The following is a 25,223-nucleotide window of genomic DNA, read 5'->3' on the forward strand; positions in this document are numbered from 1 at the left end:
ATATGATAAAAAAAATGCAAAAACAAAAAACTAGACTTCGTTTTTGAGGATGAGGATGGCAGCGGTGAGGCGTTCAGGGAAATCAGACTCTTGACGTTACACTGTATTTCTAAAACCACCGCCGCGGAGCTGGTGATCATTTCATACATAAAATGACACTTTGCGTGAAGAATTATTTGGTCAGTTAGAAGTATGAAATATCTGCGTCGTATTTGTCGATGGAGATGGATATTTTTATGTTAGTATGGCGCTTTCCCCAGCATCAGTGAACTCACCGCGAGAGCCGGATCCATTGATCGTGGATCCAGGCGCCGGTAGGACTCCTCGGTGTTTCCACGCCTCCCACTTTCACCCCCATTGTGGTGAATCTCCGGCTCTCACACACTTCGCCAGACTTCCAGGAGTTGGAGCGACTGGTCGAAGAGGGAACACCGACAACGTTTTTTTTTTTTGTTTTGTTTGTTTTCCTTTTAGAATAAGAAACCTCTCATCCTCCTCCCCGCATGGATCTGCTTTCCTCTCCGGAGGGACTTCAAGGAGCTGCGATGGTTTGCGTTGCTGGGAATTCTGGGGACTCGTACCGGAGAGAAAGGGCGCTCGTCCTCTACGCTGCAAAGTTGTAAAAGTAGTTTCCCTTGAAGTTTTTTTTGGTAGTTTTTCCGCCACCAGCTCAGACTCGGTGTTTCTCCCGGCCACCATGGCGAGGCGGACAGCGGAGAAACCTCTGCTTTTGACGCCGAATACGCGCGCTGCTTTCCGGGATAAACACCTTCGCTTTCGCGGGGGCTTGTTGGCGTTTTGGTGGAGCTTCGTGTTCGTGTGCTCGGCTCTTTCTTGTGGATATTGCGGAGCCGAGACGGAGTTTTCCATCCTGGAAGAGGCGCAAGTTTTGGCGGAGCAGATGAAAAAGCTGTCCTCTCAGGAGCTGGGAGTCTTCACCATGCAGGTAAATTAAAAAAAAGAGAGACGTGTTTTAAAAAATGATTCTTGAACTTGTTTTACGTAAAATGGAGACGCTCGTGAAGCTGGAGCGGCTTTAAAGCTCGTGTCCTTTGGTGAAATAGGCCTGAACAGCAAAAAATAATGCCACAATGTGAGAGAGAAAGTTTGAAATGTTACGACACAAGAAGCTTTGAAGTTGATCTGGGACATGAACACGCTGGAGGTTTGGAGATCTGAACGTCCTGGCGTTTTCCCTTCATTATCTGCTGGTCTCTTAATATGACAGAAGATGGTGAATATTTCAACACGTTCAGTGAGTGTGTGTGTCCTGAAAAAAGCGGCGTAAACTGTCTTCTTCACTGGTGATCAGCATGCAGAAAGCTTTCAAATCGGTGTCCTCATGACTAACGCAGGAGCAGCTAAATTGTGTGTCTGCAGGTCATATGATTTGGTTACACAAATGAGTCCAAGTCTTTGGTGTGTCTTCCAGTCTGTCTGGATTTGCTGCACATGAAGCCACAAGAATAATCAGTTCTAACTGCAGCAGAAAGGCCCATCCTGAAAATAATGTTGCTCAAGAGGAACATGCCCAGCTGATTGAATGCAAACAATCAGGAATGAGTGCAATCTTGTCTGCAAGTGTTGAATAATCTGCACTATTTTCAGATCGATTGATGAATCACTTAGTGTCTTTTTCTATATTGTCATTACGTCAGGGAGTGCCTTCAGGATTTCATTGCAATGCTGTCCTCCACTGCAGTATAATGACGAGAAAGCAGCTAATCTTAAGAAAATTTCACAAAATCAGGAAGAATGTCCGTCCACGTTCCCAGAGCTCAAGGTCACATCTTCAGATCGTGTAAAAAGCAGCAAATTTTTCAATTTGAGAAGTTCAACAAATTGTTTCTGATGAATTTTCTGTTTGTCTGATAATCGAGGAACAAATTCATCTTTTCAGCTCGATGGTTTTATTAGAAGTGAGGTGGCTCATGTTCGTGTGTTTCCTATTTTTTTTTTTTAAAGAGGAAAGAAACTGGAGTTGTAAATATTAATTGATGAATTAGTTTTTTTCTCTGTGACTTTATGACAATTCAATGAAAAGGTTTTGGATTTTTGATCTGACGACTAGCAAATCAAATAAAAAGGGAAATGATTCCATTAAAAGATGTCGATAGACATGAGAGAAATCCGTTTTGAAAATTACAGGCATTCAGTTAAAGTCATGTTTGTGCAAATACATCAAACATTTCCTTAATTCCTTCACTAAATTGGCAGGATTTGAGGTTTTTGTTTGTCAGATGTGATGCTGAACTGAGTAAATTTTGGACTTAAAAGATGTCGCCCTTAAATGTGATACTGATATTATTTTTATTATTTTGTGAAGCGATGTTTGGATTATGAAAGTCACACAAAGAGTTATTGATAATTAAACAAATTGTTGCTGCCTTAATTGAACGCAAAGGCTCTGTGAGCACAGTAAAACTCCCTGCTCTGCCTTGTCCGTGCGTGCAGAGCTGCATTGAACCACCAAATGGCAGGAGGTGCAGGGTGCTGGGGGTGTGAGGAGGGTGTTTAGCACTTCAGAGGCAGAGGAGCTCACAGGCCCTGAACACAGAGGCGAGGCAGCGGGGAGGCCCCGGCCCCAAATGCTGTTTCATCTTCTCTGCTTCCACACTGAGCCGCCTTCATCCCGGCTCTGGGAGTCGTCTTTGAGGGCTCCCTCTGATCCCACCGGATCCCGCCGTTGTCACCGCTCATCCCTCCCCGAGCTCCAGTTTGTGCTCTCGCTGCCTCATTTCTGCTTCTTCTCATCATTTTCTCTGCAGTTTTTTTTTTTTTTTTTAGTCTGTATTGTTTTCCTCTGCATTACTCTCATTTTCTGCTACTTTGAATTAATGACTGTTTTTCCTGTAAAATGACAGTAAAATGGTTCCATCAGCTACAAAGATGTTATTAATTGGAAATAATTCCGGCTTTTCTCAGCCTCACTTAAATTTTCATGAGCACTTTCGAATTCATGCAGCATGATGCAAAATGCAGCGTTCAGCATCGTCCCGCCTGCATCATGGGAAACCCGTTCAGAGCCGTCATGTTGTTGAGCAAGCTGTGAAAATCTGACTTGGCATGAGGCTCGTGTGAGTGAGATTGAAGCGGTACATTTCATGGATTTGTCCGAGTGGCTTTTCATAAACGCAAGAGATGCGCGTCCAGTAAAAACACTCTGCATCTGCCTGTGAAAACAACCTGCAGGAATCAGTGTGCCGTGCTGGCTGTGCGGACATCTGCTCGGGTGACTCCACATCTGCAGGTGTGTCGGCTGAAGTGGATCTTTTCGTCCAAGTTTTTAGCAAAACAGCAGCACCGACTTTGATTCCAATTCCCGATTTCTCGAGTCGCAGCTGGCGTTCATTATCTCCGAGAGGAGTTTGCTTTGTGGGTAGGGAGGCGTCAGCGCGCAGAGTCCATGCGCTACTATTTCAGATGAGATCTGAGGGGTTTTGTTATCAAGCAAACATGCCAGCATCTTGGTTTAAAATGTAATTCTACCCGTCTCCACTCCACCCCTCATTCTCCGGCAGATGTGTAATTTGAGGCTGGGCTCGTCGGTGCTTCTGAGTCACTGGGTCAACCTTGTTCAATCTGTCACTGAGGTGCTCAATTATCAAGGGACAGAAGGGCGTTGAGCCGACAGTTTAAGTGGAGAGGTAAAATATCCAAGGTTGGCTTTTCATACTTATGCTGCAAAAGGCCTTCGCTGATTGTCCAGCTACAGCTAGGTTCAGTGTAATTACTGATAATGTGGAGAAATGGGTTCATAACACAGCAGCCTGGGCAGAGTGTCAGCGTTCACACTAAAGGGCTGATTAATGGAAGAACATAAAATTCACTGGGAACTATTTTGATGTTTGATTGGAGTCATTTTTCAAGCCAAAAACATCATCCAAAACAAGATTTTTGTGTTTTGAGCTGTTGGTCAGAGTAAAACCAGGAATTTTAATATGTCTCCTTAAGCTCTTAGAAGTTATTGTGAGCATTTGTTACTATTCTCCAGGTTTTTAAAATGAAGCTAATTCGAGGATAATAATCTGCACATTAATCGCCAGTTACAGCTTCAGTTCTGAGGTGTTTTTGCTTGTCCTTTTACATACAGTGTTGTGATCAGTATTTTATCTACCCCCAGCACGGTTCGTCCAACTGTTTAGTAAAGCAGTGATTTGCATTCTATTTCCATTACTTTTAAATAATTTACAAGGGACATTTTCTTGGTGTTTAATACATTATTTATTTGAAGTGGGCTTGGTTTGGTGTTTGCTGAGCTGTTTCTCACCTACACTATTTTTTGTAACATTGATTTGTTTGTAACTTGCTTTTTCTGAGGACAGTACCCCACTGAAAGACATGATTTCATACCAGTCTGAATAATTTATGATGCAGATTGCTACCATACTAGACTGTGGCTGTTTTGAAAAGAGATGGTCTTCACTGATATTCGGACCCAATGAGCATTTTCCGTTCGATTTTCTGCACCTATAGCTATGTTGTGTAAATGAATTTGAGTTTAGTCTCCAATCTAATGTTAAAACACACATTCAGGTTCTATTTTCGTCGTCTAGAGCCGCCATCATGCTACATGTTTCCACCCGTAGTTTTAGCAGTACAGGCCTGATCACTGTTTAGCTTTAACTTGAAGACATTTAGTAACCGTCTCCACAGCCAAAACAAGATTTCAAAGGTCCATGGCCCAGTTGCGTTTACTGAGAGGATATTTACGCCCTATTGGCTGATTATTTCTAAAGGACATTTCATTGTGTTAGTTTTAAGGGCCTCAGTCCACAGAGAAGTGTGGTTTGTTATTGAGGCCGGCTTGTCCAGTATCTGTGGCCCCCTAATTGAATATTGATAGTAATTCGAGGGCGATGGAGTTTTGTGTAGAAAAAGAGAAAATTGGGTTAGCTCTGGCACTGTCTTTAGCCCGTGATTTTCTGGTTTGGGTTTGGTCCAACGGCAACAGAGCCCAGATTGATGCTTTGTTGTTTTCTCGAACTTGGACTAGGCCGTTTGACTGCATACGTACATACACTCCTCCACATCTCTTTGTTTCCACCTACCTTCATTTTAATCTCATTATTCCCGTTTCTCTACTTTTATTGGCCTTCGGCTGCGTGTTGTGCGTTTCCTTGCTCGATATTGAATCAGTTGCAGAGACGGGGAGGAGGTAGAGGTGGAGGGTTTGAGGATATACAGCAGGACATCAGAATTCCTGCTAGGCTCTCTGCAGCACAGCTTCAAAGCCTTCCAGCCTCTGCATTGCTTGCATGGCTGTGTGCTCAGTCAAGGTTACTATGAGCCTCACAGGCCCTCTGCTTCATCTGGGACTATTACTGTTTCTCATCCACTCTGTCTTTTGACTTTGACTCTGTGTAGTTTTTTTTTTAAGTGCGCATGTCCAAGCATATCTTTCAGCTAATGCCACGATGAAAACGTATTTGTGAACCACTATACATACACTGTGCTCAGATAGAAAGCTGGCCTTGTAGCGTTAGACTACATGCTCAGTCGAGTGCGTTGCAGTTGATTTAACCTGGATTCTATGTAAGGAGAGGACACGTCTTACATTTTTCTGTACAATAGTGCTCATCCAAAGGGCAAATGAACACATAGGTGTCACATATATCTCTAAGCACATTCCTGCACTTGGTTTTTTGTGGTTATAATGGGGCTCTTTTTGTTTCCCTGTCCTCGAGGCACAAATGTTACATAATATGACCATCTCTGTGTCCGACAGTACACTGTTGCAAACGAAAGATGGGAACATGCCATGTCGACATGACATAGGAGGAATTCTCCCATTTTTGTCATGTTATTAAAGCATTTTCAAACAGAAACTCCATGGTGTAAGATGTCAGATACTTACACATTAAACTTGTCTTCAATGTCATCGTTGTTAATCCATCTAGACCCCAATCTCCAGCTAGGAAAAAAGATAGAATCCAGCTCTTTCATAATTCACTGTGCTCATTAGTAGGGCTGAACGATTAATTACTTTGAAATCGAGATCGCAGTGCAACTAGCAAGTCACAAAGGCCACAGTTTTGAGTATATGTTGAGTAGCGCGTCTGGTGTTAGGGGTTTTACAGCTTCATTCCATCCTCCTTGTGTGACAGTCATGCCGTTTGATGGTGTCTCATGTGCTGAGCTTTAAAAAAATTGTGTCACAAATCAAAAAGTCAATATGATCAGAAAAATCACAGTGACACACTTTCCCCTAATCCATCAGCCCTGCTGACAAGACTTGTTTTGTTTAAATGTCAGTAAAAATAGCTACTGCAAAGAAAAAGTTTCGTTTAAACAAATAAGAGCCAACGCATAATTGTCCTGAATGAATTAAAATGCAACCCACAAAGCCTGAGCTAGCTATTTAAGTAATGTGTCACTGTGGTGTCTATGCTTTTTCATTTGAGTGACAAGCTAACAGGTGATCATAATGTAAAGCATTGATTGGCTTTGCAGATGCACCCATGGATGAGTATTTGACATTATACTTACAGACACTTCTATATACTTATACTTACAGTAGGCTGATGTCCTTGTGTGTTCCGCATATGTAGTCATATCTGTACTGTAGTTGCTGCGTGGACACAAATTTTAAGGTGCACTTGGACGTTCGCGGAGTTGTCAGACAGACAATGGTATATCTGAGTACATGAGAAAAATTTCTGTCATGCTGGCTCTAGTGGACTTGCATACTCGTGCACCTGGAACACTGGCTGTAGGAAAGCTCGATGTGGAATACTGGTTATTATTTCCACTGATCACTCATAGGATTACAACCAAAATGTCCCCTTCAACCCAAAAGCATTTTGCTAGCATTATGAGAGAGAAATCTTTTCAGTTCATCGAACATTTCTAACGGCAAACAAGTTTGTTTGTTTGGTTTTATACTTGTAACACTTTCAAGGAATCCTTGAAAAGTGAATGTTATTCATATGACGTCATCCCAGCGTAAAGTAAATGTCATACAGTGTTAATGTGCAGGTTGGACCAGTGGTAGAAGCAATATGTGTATGTATAAAAATATTGTTTGATTTCTTGCTAGTTTCTTTTACACCAGTGGTACACAACTGTCCTATTTAGGCACTGATGGCGCCACTTTGAGCTACCTCGCCTACAAGAAATAATCAATTTATTTCAACAGCATCACAAACTGCAGCCACAAATTTCAGTCAAACAGTCCCAGAAGCAACTTCAACAAGCTTCATAAATGCAGGACGCATTGCATTGCTGTCATGTTGGATTGCATTAGCTTTAGCTACAGATACGTAATACAGTGGCAACACAATGTAAAAATGAGAAGAGAGAAAGGGGAGATTATTCAAAAATCCGGTGATATTTAACCTGGATTTTTCAAGTCTATACTGGTACGTCCATGAGGCCTTATAATGAGATTTTGGTAATGTTACCGTAAGGCCTCATGTAGTTGGATATATGATGAAATTTACACATTCTTCAGCAGACCCTTGCATACTCATGGGCATGAAAAAACAAAATGAAAGTAGTTGCATTTTACCAAAACTCTCAGCCTTCCCTGTATCCAGTATGTCGCTATCTATTTTAAAATACAAGATGCAACTGCGCATTTTTCTCAGATCTTTGTGTCATAATTATATGTTAAACACAACATACATGGAAACATTTCATATAAGCAAAGAGTGCATCAATGTCCTAGTTTTCCAGAAAATGGAGAATACAATAGAGTGGCTGTGCATTTTGTGATGCCCCAAATGAAGTAGAACGCACAACGAGAGTTAAAGTTCTATTGCTTCTGCATGATCTGCAGAGTTAGTTCTGCAAATCCCCTGAAATGCCCTTTTAAAAATTATTGCTCATCATTGTAGCAACAAGGTTGTGGGATGTGTGGCTGAAAGTCTTCCCCATTATCCACTGTCTGGTTTCTAGAAAACTGTGTTTAGATTTTCTTACAGAAGAGCGGTCAGACCTGTGTTTTACCCTAATTAGGTTCAGGATTTGGAACCAAATTGGATTTGAACCTCTGTACACTAATGGCAAACACTGTTTTTCTTTTCTTCTGGGCTCTTTTTGGATGTATGGGATGTTCAGGTTGTCAGAGCCACAGGTGCTTTGCATTAGTCAGCCTCTCATTGCATTGCAAGGGCAGAAATCTTCAGTTTTTTTTTTTACAGTGATCATAAATCGTGATGAGCCTCAGTGTTTTGTGAGCCCTTTGAGACTGTGCTCGGCTATCTGCACCTCTGTACTTTTTCCATTTCAACTGCTGCTTTTTCCCAACTGTTATTGCAGGTAGAAGTTTTCATTTTTCTTGTTTCTAACCTCCCTGCTTTCACACACAGTCATTGGATTCTCAGTCCCAAGTTGCTCATGATATATGAATACTTTATAACTCCAAGCTACAAAGATTTATGTGCCTGCCTTATTGCTCTGTCATTTATTTTGCACTTTGATCCTGAATTGTAAATGAACAGGGTAGCTGATTTGATACACTATTGTCTATATTGTTTTATTTCTAGGCTAAACCTTTTTATAACTTAAAAGCTGCACTGTTACATTGAAATCAAGAATTCGATTTCTTCTTTTCGTTTCCCTGGAAAAAAACACCGTTCTCTGCCAACAGCTGCAAAGTCCCACAGAGATGTCTGCAGTGTTTTAAAACTTGGAATGACTTCCATATCAGTCTTCAGAACTCTTGGCCTGTCCAAAAGCCGGTGAAAACAGCCCAGTTCTGTCGACTGTACCTTTATCTTCCCGTCACAATGCAGAAGAGAGCCGAGCATTTTTATTAAATGTAGGGCTTCTTGTATGTTTTGGCTTGAGTCCAGACACTGAGAGGCTCAGGCGCCCCTCATATCCAACCGCCTCAAACCGCAGTGTCTCCAACCTCCAAACCGAACACACACCAGACACGGAGAAGTCCCCAGACTTGTTGGACAAGACTGGGAATTAAGTATCGCAGTCAGATGCAAACCTTGTTGCTGCTGAGTTTAAGAAAAACAACCTCGGGTCCAAATTGTCAATCTTACATTTTTAAATTCATATAGGGGGGTCAATCGCTGGTAGATTGGATTCTGGTAATAAACCTATTATAACATTAACTATGAATGAAAAGACCATGCTCCCTTTCTCTTTTGTATGCTCCACCACTTTAGATCTGATAGAAAAAATCAGAGTAACTATTGGAGATTGTCACTACATTTGTGCAGATATTTGTGGTGCTCATAAGATGAATCCCACAAGAGGTGCTCTAGATTTCAGTGGCACCGGGAGGTCGAAGTTTTTACTTACCCTCTGAAATATCTCAACATCAGCACAATGAATCTGCCACAGCTTTTGGTACGTTCAAGGCTCCCAGACAGTGCGTCCTCATTTGGACTTCATTGATCCTTGTCCTGTTACTGCACAAGTCGTCCAAGTTCTACATGGGAATGAGTGAATTTTATGAGGGCATTAGAAAAACACCAGCTGACTGACCAGAGCTGTGTCTGCATTGGTCTTCAAAAAAAAACAAAAACAAACGTAGGCCGGTGTCTTCTAGAGAACATCACTAATAAAACTTAATGATTCTTTTAATGTTTCAAGACGTATAAAAATACTATTTTTGGAAAAGCGTTCTCTGTTGAATATGTTTTTCCGCATAAAATATTTTCAGAGATTCAGGAATCGACATGCACTACCTCTCTCACTACAAAAAAAGTCCTGTATCTAATAATATGCAAATATTTTTTATTTCCAGAGCTGCTGTCTGTTTTCACTGTATGAGCAGCACGGGAGGATTCAAGTTTCCACATTTGAAACACATTATGTTCCAGTAGCTAAACGTAACATCAGTGCGCTGGTGTCAAACTCCTGCCTATACATGTGTCACTTCTTAATATGAAGGTTAAACATCTAGCAGTAATTTATTTCTGAATCCAGATCCTCACTGAAGTCCTAATAATGACTGAATATTGCCCATCTTAGTGTTTAATTGTTGGCAGAAAAAGTAAAAACACAAAAAAATCAAGAAAAACACAACATAACTGTCAGATATCAGAGTTTTAAATAGTGTTTTTATGATTTTTTCCCCCTAATTAGCTGATTGTCTCTCAGTCATGACATATTCATGTTTAACATTTTCCAAATCTACATCGATCACTCGGGTGTTTCACTCATCACTTTTTCCTAATCCACCTGCAGCCGTTCAACTTTGGGTTCGAAGCCTGTTGGAAGACAGATGTTAGGAGAAACATTTTCAAAGATTTCCCTCCAGCGCGCTTGGACGACACAACTCTCATTCATTTCAATCAGATCCCTTTAATTTTTTTGCCAGTGTAAGTACAGCCTAGTGCACTGTCTCTTGGCTGCCGCTGGCCTGCGGTGAGGACGGAGCATGAAACTGATGTTCTTTTCCTTCTGCACCAGCTGTTGTGGTTTAAATCAGTCTGTACCGTCGTGGCCAGATCATTTATCTGACCGCTTTTTGATCCGTTTCCCACATTTCTCAGTTGAAGAAGGGCCTCTCTCTGTTTGGCCTTGACTGAAATTGGTTTTGCAGTGTGTTTGCAGCCTCTTCAGCCTTCACATTTTTGTGTCTGCTTTTGCTCACTCTCTCCCCCGTAGCATCTCGTACTCACCTGCCCTGAAATGCCAAGCTTCTGTTAAGAATCTCGACTGAGTGTTTCGTTGGCAGTTATCTAAGTGCAATGAAGTTCAACATGGTCAGATAAGAGAGAGGAACATTTTTTCCAAGTGTAAACACTCTTTTATAGATTTAAAGTGATATAAACATCAGAATTCCACTTGCGAGGAGAACACACATCTGTGTTCACATCTGTTTTGTGATCATCATATATGTACATGCATAACCGTGTAGAGAGCTGAAATATTTATTGACAGAGCAGTTGTTTGACAGAAACGTTGCTGGAAACTAATGTTATAAATAATTTAATTTGTCAAGGCTGGCTCCAGTTTCTCAAGTACAAGGGTTTTATATTATTGTAAACTGAATGTGCTTAAGTGTTTTGGAGTGTTGACCTGACAGAATAAATAATGTGAAGATGTTGTCACAGTTGTTGTAGACTTTAAAGAGCCCATATTATGTATTTGGCGTTTTTCATTCCTTTTGTGTGTTATAAAGCTGCTTTTGTGCATGTAAAAGGCCTACAAACTTACAAAGCCCAAACTCCACGTCTGAACATTGTCTGAAACACCTCATAAGAGGTCCAAGCTTTGTTTCTGTTACTTACTCGCATCACCATGTAACACATTTGCATAATGGTTGTTGGGTGGCTAGTTTGGCACGGCCTAAAAACAGCAGCTTCCTCGCAGTTGGCCATTCGATTTGAGGTTATGATACGTAACCAGTGTAGACTCGCTTTCGTTGGACCAGCTGACCAATCAGAGCAGACTGGGCTCTTTGGGAGGAGAGGCTTAAAGGGACGGCAGCTAAACCAGAGTGTTTCAGACAGAGGCCGAGTAGAGGTGCTGTAGCAATGTACAGTATGAGGTAAAATAATGTGTTTTTTGAACATTAAAGCATGTAAAATACTCTAGTAGACCACAAAAACACCATTATGACAATATAAATGAGTGTATACAGGCTTTTTAATCTCAGATACATTTTATTTTCATAATATCAGTTCACCTTTCTTTTATTTGACTCCCTTTCTGTTACTGAGTTGTCTTTTAGTCAGTATATTCAGTATCTCGTCTTTAAAATCCTAACTGATATCAGCTGTTAAATGTCAAAAATCCCAAATTTTGCTGCATTATCAGCATTATTATGACATATAAACTAGAAAAGCCCCAAAATATTGCATTTTGAAGCAGGAACTAGCAAAAGAAATGGCAGTTTTGCTTGATACGTGAGTGTTGTGATCGTTTGATAATCAAAATGTTTATTAGTGATCAGTTTAGAATTTAAGCAACAATTTTCTGCATATTGAACTGCCAAGGCCCTCCAGGTTTTCAGTAAAAGTAGCGAACTCTGTGTTCCCCTTATTAAAGCAGAGAACTAATTAACTGACTGTGTTTAATCTGCTCATTCTCACATTTTTCTTAATGATCCTCTCTTTCCCCATTACCCCTCTCACTCTATCTCCCACTCACTATCACCCCCTCTGCTTCGTCACCACCACACACACACACGCAAACACAAAGCGATAACAAATGCACTCAATGCGAGAGGGAGAAAGGATCTTTATTGGTGATCCAAGCTTTGTGTTTTTCCTCCAGGTTCCTGCCAGTGTTACTTAGTTAGCTCCAACAGGGCTGACCTGGCAGTGTGAGTCGTGGGACCCCGGGCCACCCTTTAGCAAGTCAGTCCCTTCACTCACCACAATGGGAAAGACTCAAAATGAACTCTGCCTGAAAGAGAGAAAGAGGGAAAGGGAAGAGGCGGGGGCTTGTGGTGAAAGCAAAAGGGGCAGTGAGCAAAATACCCTTTTGGGAGGGCAAAGAGAATATAGGGACCAGCTCCCTCCCCCAGACAACATGCATTTGTAGGGCCCCCATCCCCCTCAGTATGCACACACACACACACACACACACACACGCGCACACACACACACACACACACACACACACACACACACACACACACACACACACACACACACACACACACACACTCTCCTGCAGAGGAGGCTTTGCATTCTCGATGAGCAGAGAGTTGGAGCTCCTACTGTGGAGAAGCAGATCAGACTGTTTTTCATGCCTTTTTTCTCTTTTCTCTTTCTCTGCTTATGCCTCGCTCTCCGGGCTCTGTGTTGCATACATAAACTCACAGTAAACCCAAACTTCACAGTTTGTTGAAAAGGGCTGTTTCTGAGGTTGCCTCGAATTTCCATCCATGTTTTTATGCCTGTTTGCAGTATTTTTGTATTTGGATAGGTGCATTTTTTTGGGCGAAGATCTGACCGTGTGTGTGGAACAGCAGGCTTTGGGGTTCTTCCTCGAGGCGGAGTGCCGTTCACACTGCAAGAGAAAATGCTAAATGAGGAGCAGGGGGTTGGAATGAAAGAAGAGTGGAAGAGATTGTGTGCAGCGGTGGCAGCCAAGAAATGGCAGGCTCTCATATTGTGGAGTTTTATACGCACACAAAGCTCAGTCACAGCGGTCTGGAGGAATTATGTGACGCCTCTCAAACTCACAGGTCACAGGGTCGTGGAGGTCAGCCCAGTTAGCCTAACTTCTTTCTTCACAGCCATTCATACGCATGAAGACTGCTGCTACAGGGCAATCACGTATCTTCAAAAAGCTGAAGGCCCAATCAGATATAATTGCACAAAATTTTCAGTCGCTATTGGAACAGTTACATGGTTTAGGTGTGGTGTATATTCTGGGGATCAACCTAAAGTGCTCTGCAGTACTTTTAGCTTTCTGTGGAGCTGTGCATCGGTTTCTCACAAAGAGCCGTTGGTGTATCTGTGCTATTTTACAGGTAAAGAGCTTTGACATCTTGAAATGTGGATGAATTTGTATGTTTGTTGGACAATGTGCACCTAATTGTATAGTTAGCATCAACCAGACAAGCAAGAAAGCAGTTCTAAGTGTTTGCTTTCATTTTATTTGAAGTAGCAATGATTGATGTTTTGGTCACTTTGTTGGAAAATAAACAAGCTGTAAACAAAAAAGTTTGACATGTTGTCACCTTATGAAGTTGTTGTGCCTGATGTGCTGCTCCTGTTTACTTTTGTTGTACTCAAGACGGCCTGCTCAGAACAAGTCACGACCAAGACGTAGGCAAACCGTTGCGTTGCACCACTGAAACTAGTTCCATTAAACATTTAGCAACTAATATCTATTTCTTAACATTTGCTAAATCTCTTTTCATGACGGGCCAAGAGATTTCTGAAGAGTTTCATGTAGATGCAGATAGTTAGCATTAGGTATTTAGCTTTGCTAGTGCCAGTGATGCTCATCTTATCTTTTGAAGTACCCGATTTACTTCCTTTAGAAATGCTGTGTGTTTTCTTTTGGACTTTTGCAAATGACCTCTTGGTGAGTTAAATAGTAAAATTCCAGTATATAAGATTTGACTGATTCCTCCATATAGACAGCCACAGCCTCTTCTCCTGTGTGCTGCATTCACTTTCTTTGAGTGCAAAATTTCAAATTTAAAATCTGTCAAATTAGTTGAATTTAGTGAATTTGTTGAATTTTAGATTTAATCACAATAATGATGGTAACATATACACGCCCAGTCAAAAGTTTGGACACACTTTCTCATTCATTTGAATACTACCAGTCACACTTTTGGCTGGTTGTGCAAATCAGATAGTATCCTGGCAATCTAGTGATATCCCTTGATATAATATCAAGACTCCTCTTTGTATGAGATCGAGAAAAGACCAGGAAAAAATGTGGTCGATTGAAGCACGAGACCAACATGAGCAGTAGTCATGAGTTGCGTTTCACAAATGTTGACTCTCTTTTTATGCTTGTTATATTCTTAGCTACCAGAGAGAGCAGTAAGCCTGACCTTAAGGAACAAAGTTTTACCCTTTGAAAACAACAACGCAGTGAGTTGAAAGGCTCTAAAACACACTACACTGTTGAGGAAAACTTCAGCTTTGTTTCTTTTTTGGGTGATTACTTGCAATAGTATGATCTACTGTTATCAGTCAACTTTTGCAAGCGTGTATATGCTCTTGGGTAAATCATTTAAGCCAACTGATGGGAAATGCTGGCTTACAGTCAGTTGACTGTGGTCTTACTGAGCCGCTATCAGCCTTTTCTTGTATGCTAACTGAAAGGAAATTAAACAAAAGGAAAAGCGCTCCATTGTTTGTTAGTTTTTAGCAGCAGGTGTTGGTTTCCACATCACTTGAGCATTTAAAATCTTTCAAAGATACAGTGTTCCTTTGTGTCTGAAAGTGTCCTCAGCACTCTGACAAGATGCAGTCTTCCTCACCGTCCCTTGTTTCTTCTTTGTCTATCTTCTCCACCATCTTCATCTTCTCCTGCCTCTTGGTGTAATTGTGTCTGTGGGTGGTGGTACGTGAAACCGTGTCCTGGGCCTTTTGTCTGCTGCTGGTTCGCTGCCTTTGAAGATGAGTCAGGAAGTGACCTGGGCTAATGAGCTGAACTTTGGGCTTTCTGCCTCTGTCTCTGTAAGACAAGGCTGGTCGGAAGATGAAAAGAGATGCAGTGTTTTTACTCTGGCGGAGGAAATGGCAAGGGGGAAAATGTGATACAGCTTGCTAATTAGGAGGCAGAGAGGAGCGTCAGGGCTTTGAGTGCGAGATGAAAAATAGGTAGACTCTGAAACGACACATCCAATGTTCTAAATGCATGCAAACACCTGAAGTCACACTCTTAGAGTATGTCTATGTCTACCTATACACACCAGATACTTCACATTAACACGGACCCGTATAAAGCTACATGTACAGAGCAGCTGCAGCTGTGTTTAGTTATCAGTGCCTCTGAGCTCAGATATATGTCTCCCAAATGAGTGGCTTTATTTGATCTGGGCTGACTCAAACGTAATGGAAGATGAGCATTATTAAAGCCAAACAGGCTCCATTGTTTAACACAGAGACGGCCATTTTCTCCTGCTGGCACATCAACATTACACAAGATCACCCTAGAAATACAACTCTTTCTTTATTCAGAATTTCAGTGTAATTTTGACGTCTTTGTTACAATGCAGAGATCCAGGTGTTGATGCACTTCTTCCAGGTGTGATAGGTATGGTTGAGCAATTCATTGAAATATTATCCAAACAGCGGAAGCTACAGTTTTTTTGGTAAAGGTGCAAAAAACTCTCTCCACATGTATGAAAACATAATTGTTGGCACAGATCAAAGCAAGAACCTGATCATTTTTAGTTGTTTATTCAGAGAAAATGAAACTTACTATGCAGTCATTATCATTTGTTCTAAAACAGCTATATCACAGCAGCAATGTCTATTCAAATAATTGCAATCTGATTTTTTAATTTATTTTTTTAATCCTATCATTCAGCGCAGGTGCCAGTACAGCATGATGTTTTTTCAGTCAAACAGCTTTGCTCTTAACCTTACAGTGTACATTTCCTTCCCACTGGGACGTCAGCCCAGCAGAGAACAGAGCTCATTTAGGTTAGATATGATAACCGGGCCTTTAGGTTTGTAATGTATCCCTCTTAATGGCCAAGTAATAATCAGAATGTCTCACACGAGGTCTCTGGCTCATAAAAACATATTGCTCTTGTTGCATAGGGACCATCTTGAAAATGTTCTCTCTGACTGTTTAATGCAATTGTCCAGGTTTTCTTTGTGGCCTCCTTGGTTTGATTTCACTGCATAGTTATAACGAACTAGTGGTTTGGGGGGCTGATGGTGTCAACTGGTCTTTGTGTGGAATATAGAGCTGGGACTTTAATGCGTTAATTTTGGTTACTTAATTACAATAAAAAAATACTGTGTTCAAAAAAATAACGCATTTAATCGCACCCTTTTCAGTTCACTAATTTCTGGCACACCAGTAACACTGATGAACACTCCAGCCCAGTAGGTGGCAGTAGTGAACTTACAGTCTGTTTGCCAGCCATGAAGAAGATGCACAGGAAGCACTGAGTGATGTCAGCGCGCAAGAAAGTTTGGTGGACAGTGAAGGAAGACGAGACCGCATTGCTTGGCTTGTTGGGCGGAAAGTTTTCTTCGATAAAACTTTGCAATGGAAGCTTGGATAAAAGCGTGGTTGTGTGCAAATTGTGCGAGTTTTCTTATCACTGCAGCACTTAAAGCCAACGGTATCACCTCAATGCAAAACATGTCGCTGTTAGCACCAGAGCTAACGTTAGCTACGACAGTCCTGGTACCGGCAAATGGTGTAGCCATCCCATAATAGACCACTTTTCAAGACATTGAAAGTGCTTGAGTTCACAGAAAGTCTTAAAATGTTGAATGTAATCGCTATAATTGCACTTTGAGTTTGTAGTAATCTGTGAATGTAGTAGAGTGATGAAAAATGCAGATAAATATAAATGAAACATGTTTTTGTTGTTTAAGATCACGTATGCCTTATGTCACTGTTTTACAACACATTTTGGGTGACACGTCTGTCTACGGTGTGTGTGCTGCAGCAGCTAAGTGGGGACGAGAGGCTTCTCAGTGTACAAACGGCCAGTAGAGCCTACTGATCCATGTGAGGTGTTCAGGGGACGTATGTAAATTGTAGCGTCATAAAACAACAACCTTTCTAAACTGCATTAATCTCTGCCTGCACACGGGTATTATCATGTCACCCATCACCACAAGTATATTCTCAAGCAGTGGGAAACACTGAAGTGTGACAAAACAAACTATTAGACAGTGCTTTTGTTGTCAATAATCAACGTTGCAGTCTAGAATGTTAAAAAGAGATCAGTATCTCCACAAAACTCGTCCTGTGCATGGAAGGTGTGTGACTGGCAGAACGGCATTCTTCCCTACAGCACCAGGCAGCAAAACATAAACAGTGAGTAATAAGCAAGATAATAAATTTTAACACTGCTTGTAATATAGTCAAGAGCAGCTGCCATTCATTAAAGGTAAGTCCCAGATCAGCCTTATGAAAAAGAAATGTACAAAACATTGTTTTGCACCATTTAATTTTATTTACAATTGTAATTTATTATGAAATTGTGTAAAATGTATTATTTGCAAAACTGGAGGTGCAGTGGTAAAGTTGGCTACTCTATAGCAACCAGTGTCAAAAGCTAGTCTGGAGCTCTGCATTAAACCCCCTTAAAATTAGAAAAGTGCTCACTGAAATCAAATCTATGTCAGGAAGCCTGACCTTTTTGCATTAATTCTGAATGAGTTCAAACCTCATGACTGAAAGGGACGTTTGATTTCTGTGCGGTGCAGAAACACCACAGCAACGTCTGTTAAGACACTAAAGAATGTGGAGAAAACCCTTTAAGCAATTTGTTTTTCATGAAGATGGCTTCCATGCTGATCCGATGTTGAATTTCTCTGGATCCTTACTGGGTATTTCTCCTAGTACAGAAAGCTGTGATTGAAGGAGGAGCTGTCTCCTGTCCAGAAGACACTGACAGTCTGTGTTAGTGAAATAAGTACTGTCAGTCTAGCTGAGAGGTCTTCATGTTGAGCCAGTGGCCCTAGGAGGCTGCTCTGTCTCATTACTTAAGCATTCATTTGTATTTTTCTCCCGCAGATGCCCAGTTAACTCTTTCTACGCTGCTTTCTCATTTATCATCCACTCTTCTATGGTCCTTCCCGTCTTGTATCTTCCAGATTTTTCTTTCCAAAAGGCCAGCTTGTTACCAGCTTTGGCTGGCTGGTGCCATGCTAGCTTCTATCTCTGTGTCTAGACCAGGTGTCGGCACTGTCGGTCAGCCAGGGTTTCTGCTGGCATCTCTTTGCAGCTGAACAGGAGACAACGTTAAGCTTTTCTGTGCATTTTCTGGAACTCCTGTGATATGTAAATAAATGTTTCCAGACAATGTGCTGCATTGCATGGCAGCCTGCAGCCTGTTTCTGCTAATTGAAAAGCTATTCATGTTTCTGTAGATGATTTAAGGGTGCTGGCTAGGTGTGGCTGTGATTGAAGATGTAACTTGTTATTTTAGATCATTTAAACATCTGCAAAACTTTGAGCTTCACACTTTCACACGCATTCTTCAAATGGAGCAGGACAGAGTAAGATATGTGTGAATTTAGCGTGGCCTGGGAGGAAATTTTTGGATCAGATTCATGTTGGATCATTACAGAAAAAACTCTGCATGAAACTGTTTATATGATAGAATCATAAAATAATATATATTTATCACAAAAACACACCAGGCATCAACTACTTGGTGAAAGTACCATAATGGCAAAGTAAAATTTAGACAGACTGGTTAGAAAAATTGGAAAACTCTACAGTCTGGCTGTCAAAAAGTCTCAGATGCTATTTAACACTGTGTTGTCCTTTAAAGTGAAGCATGTAGCGGACTAAAACCTGCTCTGTTTTCTGTTTTCAGCCAGTCACAGGGGCACAGCCGGATCTCTTACCTTTTCCGGAAACGTTAATCCATCAGTGTTACTTGGTCTATGTGTGAAAGGGCTGTTAGACTGATACTGAGCTCTGTGGGAACAGGAGCCTGTGTGAATGTGTTCATTTTTGGTGTTGTGTGCACCTGCGTGTCTGTGTGTGTGCGTATGCTTGTGCCCATGCGTGCCCTGGTAATGGTGTGTTGATTTACATTGCTTCGCCTGTGTATGTAGTGAGGTATCTATAATGAAACGGCTAAATTCATAAACAGGCGGTTGTTTTGCGATAGTTTCTAATATCTCTCTACTATCTCTCAGTATATCATTGCAGACAATGTTACAAATTGAAAACCAGCACTGGTTTATGGTGGAATTGGATCTTCAGAATATTTGTGTCAGACTGGATGAAGTGCTTTGATTTGTGTGAAACAAAATTCAGAGTGAAAAAAGTCCAAATATTTCACCATAAAATTTCTATAAAGATGAACTATATCACAATATAATAATGATTTAATACATTTTTGGTACAACAGAAAAAAATATATACATTGGTCATTATTCTTATTGTAAAAGTTAAAGTAACCATTAAAACCAGCAGGGCAATTTCAGCTTTACAACTACACAAAGCAACTGTCTCTCTCTTTTGCTGCCAACAGAGGGGATACGGCCTACTAGGTTTGAAAAAACTTTATTGCAGTTGCTAGTGGACAACATGAATAGAGTTTGGTCTTTACCTTTGAATGTTCAGTCTATGAAGACAAGCCTCTGGGTCTGAAAAGTGAAGCCAATGCAGAAATACCGTAAACCTGCATTCTGTCTAATGTCCAGCAGGGGGTGATTCCCCTGATGGTAAAAAGAAATCAGACTCTATAGACTTAACGACAGAATGACTCTGCTTCTCACTTGGCTTGTTACCTCAGTAAACTTATTTCTAATGAATTTATGGTCTCAATTGCTAATTTCACATCTCCTTCAATAGAGCATGATCTTTGTTTTGCAAATTATGGTTCCATTTAGAGTATAACAAACAGTACAGTGGGGCTTTTTTTTTTTTTTTAAACTCACAGCTGCCCTTAGATTAACAGGTAATATCCTTGTGTTCTCATGCAGATCCACCCTTCACTTGTTACATCTGATCTCAAAAGTGAAAAATGGCAATGACCAAATGCCAAACTCAAGACTTATAAACAACGGATCAGTATGTACCGTCACAATGGCTATGTACATCTTTTGTATACATTCTGTGGTATTTACATTTAGTGTGAACTCTACATAGTGGTCCGGTGACCTTGTGATCGTGCATACATAGATGAAAATATCCTTCTGACAGTAACTATTTTGGTAACAAGGTGTACTGAGCTCACAAAGTGATGTACTGAGCAGTTGTGCACGGAACACATATCCTTGTCATAAGCTATGCCTAGAAATTCATGTAAACCACAGTTACATTTTCAAAATATACCGTGAAAACAATCCAATAAACTTTTCAGGACTTTGAAACAAAGCAAACACTGCACAATTTAACGGATCAAAAAAGATTAATCTGTGAACCAGAATATTTCAGTAGCATTTTCTCAAAAATGTAAGTCTTTTTTTTTTGGTACAAAAGAAAAGGGGACTCGATAATATATAAAATATATCAATACATAATATGACACGCTGTCATACCACCCACCATGAGAATGTGAATAGTTTTTTGGTGTTTAATGAGGTGCCAAAACAGGCAGTTTGACTGAGGCACGATTGCCAAATGTGAGATTCTTTTTTAAGAGGAGCTGTCATATGTCTCCTGCATACATCATCACAGAAGCAAGTCTCTCCTTCTCCTCACATTCACAGCAGCAAAGTCCCTTGTCATTTACATACCAGAAACTTGTGAATGTCCTTGAGGAACTCTTTCTCTCACTCTCTTTTGAAAGCGCTCACGCTAGAGCTTCTGCACACAGCAACGATCAACTCATGAATCTAAATAGGAGAGGTTTCCGATGTTTAGACAGCACAGGAAAAAAACCCTGATGCATATTCAGCTGACATCCCCCGTAGTTGACACATTCATGAAATAAAGCCACCATGTGTGCATGTGCACATACGTGTGCATGTGGTTTGTTTGACTATTAATGAATTAAAACTATGTATTTTTCATATGCTAGTGCATATTGAAGATCTGCGCATGTGAGTTTGAAACTTGAATCCTGTAATCGTCCAAAAAACTTCTGTGGTTCTGTGCTGCACTCTGTGAACCCTGCAGTTAATGAGGGAGTAAGAGTGACACTTACACTCAGGGAATTCAAACTCAGCCTCGCTCTGTTGGGATTTACTCCAGGCCTCTAGTTCCAGTGATAGCAAAACTCAGATTGATGCATCTGGTAGATTCTTTTTTTTCTCAAGTTGTTGTGTGAAAGTTGCATATGCACTAAAAAAAAAAAAAAAACGACCTGACCTTGGCAGTCGTGCTTCTTTAAATTATCACGCAAGCAGTATGCTTGTAAATTCACATCTCTGAGGTACAGTGGGAGAATTTAACTTCACAGTCGTGACAAAAAAATATAAAGATCTGCCAGTGGATAATATTTCTCTCATTTTATGTATTATAGGATGTTCTTTTTAGTTTTTTTTTTAGGTTATTTATGTATTTTAGGAAAATAGAGGAGCGTATAGCCCCTGCAGGCACTTGTGCTCACTTTCATGCTTCCACCTGCCCAGTGATTTCATTTAAACATGCCAAGTGTAATTCGGACCTAAAGAGAAGCTGAAATGTGCTTGTATATTTAAGACATTCCTTGCAGAAGCCATATAAATCTAGTACTGTGCTTGTAAGATGTACAGTGGGGAGAGAAATATATGTCTTTTCTTACCAGTAACCTTGGATGTGCATGGTGTTCCCTCCACAGTGAAGGAATACACAAACAGTCTCTGCGCATTTTGTAATGGAATTGAATTCATACCTGAAATGAGACATATTGTAGGAGAAACAAAAGCTCTGTTGGACAACTCATTCTTCTGCATTTTCCTCTTTCAGGTTGTTTCAGCTTTTGTTGCACTATACAGCATCTTGGGAGCAGCAGCTACAGCAGCAAATTTAACTAGAACAGCCTTGTCAGCTAGCTCACCAGCTAGCACGAGTTAGCTGCTAACTGTCTAGTATTGATTTAAAATGTACTAGCTAAATAAATACATGTGTCTTAAATGGTCAAAAAATGGCCAGCAAGTTTATTCAACTCCGGTAATAAGAAAATGGGCCTTTTGTTGGTTCCCATTACAGCAACTTAATCACTTCAGTTAGCGAGTTTACAGTGGGTACGGAAAGTATTCAGACCCCTTTAAATTTTTCACTCTTTGTTTCATTGCAGCCATTTGCTAAAATCAAAAAAGTTCATTTTATTTCTCATTAATGTACACTCAGCACCCTATCTTGACAGAAAAAAACAGAAATGTAGAAATTTTTGCAAATTTATTAAAAAAGAAAAACTGAAATATCACACGGTCATAAGTATTCAGACCCTTTGCTCAGTATTGAGTAGAAGCACCCTTTTGAGCTAGTACAGCCATGAGTCTTCTTGGAAATGATGCAACAAGTTTTTCACACCTGGATTTGGGGATCCTCTGCCATTCTTCCTTGCAGATCCTCTCCAGTTCTGTCAGGTTGGATGGTGAACGTTGGTGGACAGCCATTTTCAGATCTCTCCAGAGATGCTCAATTGGGTTTAGGTCAGGGCTCTGGCTGGGCCAGTCAAGAATGGTCACAGAGTTGTTCTGAAGCCACTCCTTTGTTATTTTAGCTGTGTGCTTAGGGTCATTGTCTTGTTGGAAGGTGAACCTTCAGCCCAGTCTGAGGTCCAGAGCACTCTGGAAGAGGTTTTCTTCCAGGATATCTCTGTACTTGACTGCATTCATCTTTCCTTCAATTGCAACCAGTCGTCCTGTCCCTGCAGCTGAAAAACACCCCCATAGCATGATGCTGCCACCACCATGTTTCACTGTTGGGATGGTATTGGGCAGGTGATGAGCAGTGCCTGGTTTTCTCCACACATACCGCTTAGAATTAACGCCAAAAAGTTCAATCTTGGTCTGATCAGACCAGAGAATCTTATTTCTCATAGTCTGGGAGTCCTTCATGTGTTTTTTGGCAAACTCTATGTGGGCTTTCATATGTCTTGCACTGAGGAGAGGCTTCCGTCGGGCCACTCTGCCATAAAGGCCCGACTGGTGGAGGGCTGCAGTGATAGTTGACTTTGTGGAACTTTCTCCCATCTCCCTGCTGCATCTCTGGAGCTCAGCCACGGTGATCTTTGGGTTCTTCTTTACCTCTCTCACCAAGGCTCTTCTCCCACGATTGCTCACTTTGGCTGGACGGCCAGGTCTAGGAAGAGTTCTGGTCGTCCCAAACTTCTTCCATTTAAGGATTATGGAGGCCACTGTGCTCTTAGGAACCTTGAGTGCTGCAGAAATTCTTTTGTAACCTTGGCCAGATCTGTGCCTTGCCACAATTCTGTCTCTGAGCTCCTTGGGCAGTTCCTTCCACCTCATGATTCTCATTTGCTCTGACATGCACTGTGAGCTGTAAGGTCTTATATAGACAGGTGTGTGCCTTTCCTAATCAAGTCCAATCAGTTTAATTAAACACAGCTGGACTCCAATGAAGAAGTAGAACCATCTCAAGGAGGATCAGAAGAAATGGACCGCAGGTGAGTTAAATATGAGTGTCACAGTAAAGGGTCTGAATACTTATGACCATGTGATATTTCAGTTTTTATTTTTTAATTAATTTGCAAAAATGTCTACATTTCTGTTTCTTTCTGTCAAGATAGGGTGCTGAGTGTACATTAATGAGAAATAAAATGAACTTTTTTGATTTTAGCAAATGGCTGCAATGAAACAAAGAGTGAAAAATTTAAAGGGGTCTGAATACTTTCCGTACCCACTGTACAAGCTAGTAGCCGACATCTATCACGTTTCATAAGCTAGCGCTAGCTTTTAAATTGTCAGATAGCTGGAACCTGGAATATTATTGTTAAAAATAGACAATTATTTCTATTTTTTTCCGTTTCTAAGTGTGTTTCATCAAAGAAACCTAAATTTATTTTTAATTTTCTCCCATTTTCTTTGTTAATTTGTTGTTCCTGCTATTTTCTGTGAATAAAAACTGCTCTTTCCATTCAAATCCACTCCTGCCGAAAAAATACAGTATGTGCCAGTTTTCGGTTCTGGGTTAAGGTAATCAGTTTGAGTAAATTAATCTGTGAGCAATAGCTGTGGTTCAAAGGAAAAGAGACAAACTTGGAGCAGGAGAGCAGTGAGTGAAAACATGGCGTCACGATGCTGCAATGATGAGAAATGAGTTAAAATGTTTGAATTCTTGCACGTTTCAGAGTGTGACATGCAAGTTGCTGTGATTTTATGTTTGATGGATATCACAAACATGGATCTGTGTGTTTTTGTGTGGATAAAGGATTTGCTGTGGAAATAGGTTTTATAATTGTGTAAATGTAACGTGTGCGATTCCCATTCGCAGCCAGTGTAGCAACAATTCAGTCACATCTTTTACAGCATAAATGAAATCTGACACAGAATCATACACAGAATGTCCAAATATTTACTGTAGCAACACTCAGTGTTCAGCTGGGTTTGACACAGATCTTTGTCAGAAAGTCTTTGTATTCGTACTTCCATTGTGGATTGTGTTTATAGCAAAGGTCTCATTTGAGTTGGTGGGAATATTGTCTGCACTTCACCTGAGCCAAAACCAGCAGGTGCACATTTCTAATCTCTTTCTGTTTGCATTTCATTTTTCCCCATCTGTCTTTCTCCCTCGCTGCCTTTGATCTCTCTAGAGACCCTCAACTCCAAACACCAGCTCTTTCTATTTTTCTCAAACTGATAGGTCATTTTATGAAAAGGTTCAGTCATCAGCTTCTGCTGCTTTTTCCTTCCTCTTCCTAATTTCATCCTTATCCTCCTGTCTTTGTTTTTATTTCTATTTCCTTACCGTCTGTCATTCTTTTCTACTCATAATTCTCCTATTTTTCTCTCGGTCTGTTTTTCTCTCCTCCAAGGCAGTTTTCAGATGCAGGAGATTTGTGCATGTGCGTGGATTTTATGTGTGTTCTTTGGCATTGTGGCTTCCTGCCACAAACGAGGGTCGATGTAGACGGGTCAGGTGTGGAACTAGAATGAAAAAGCTTTTCACTGTATGATGTCTCAGGCTGTTATTTGTTCCATCTTTATGCGTGCGTCTGTACGACTGCGCATAGACTAGCTTGTATGTGTATTTCAGTAATTTAGCCGAGCATGGGCTGATGTTTT

The 25,223-nt window shown here is 40.8% G+C and overlaps 1 protein-coding gene across 1 annotated transcript in view; it reads left to right on the forward strand.

Annotated features, from left to right (window-relative positions):
• The first annotated feature begins 362 nt into the window (after positions 1-362).
• The window catches only part of cachd1 (cache domain containing 1), a 103,565-nt gene continuing 78,704 nt past the window's right edge, over positions 363-25,223 (forward strand). The window contains exon 1 of the mRNA XM_055018731.1: positions 363-946. Within this exon, the coding sequence (XP_054874706.1) occupies positions 698-946 (249 nt within the window). The 5' untranslated portion in view covers positions 363-697. The remainder of the gene's footprint in view (positions 947-25,223) is intronic.

This window comes from Amphiprion ocellaris, chromosome 2 (genome assembly GCF_022539595.1).
Source record: "Amphiprion ocellaris isolate individual 3 ecotype Okinawa chromosome 2, ASM2253959v1, whole genome shotgun sequence".
Classification (NCBI taxonomy): domain Eukaryota; kingdom Metazoa; phylum Chordata; class Actinopteri; family Pomacentridae; genus Amphiprion; species Amphiprion ocellaris.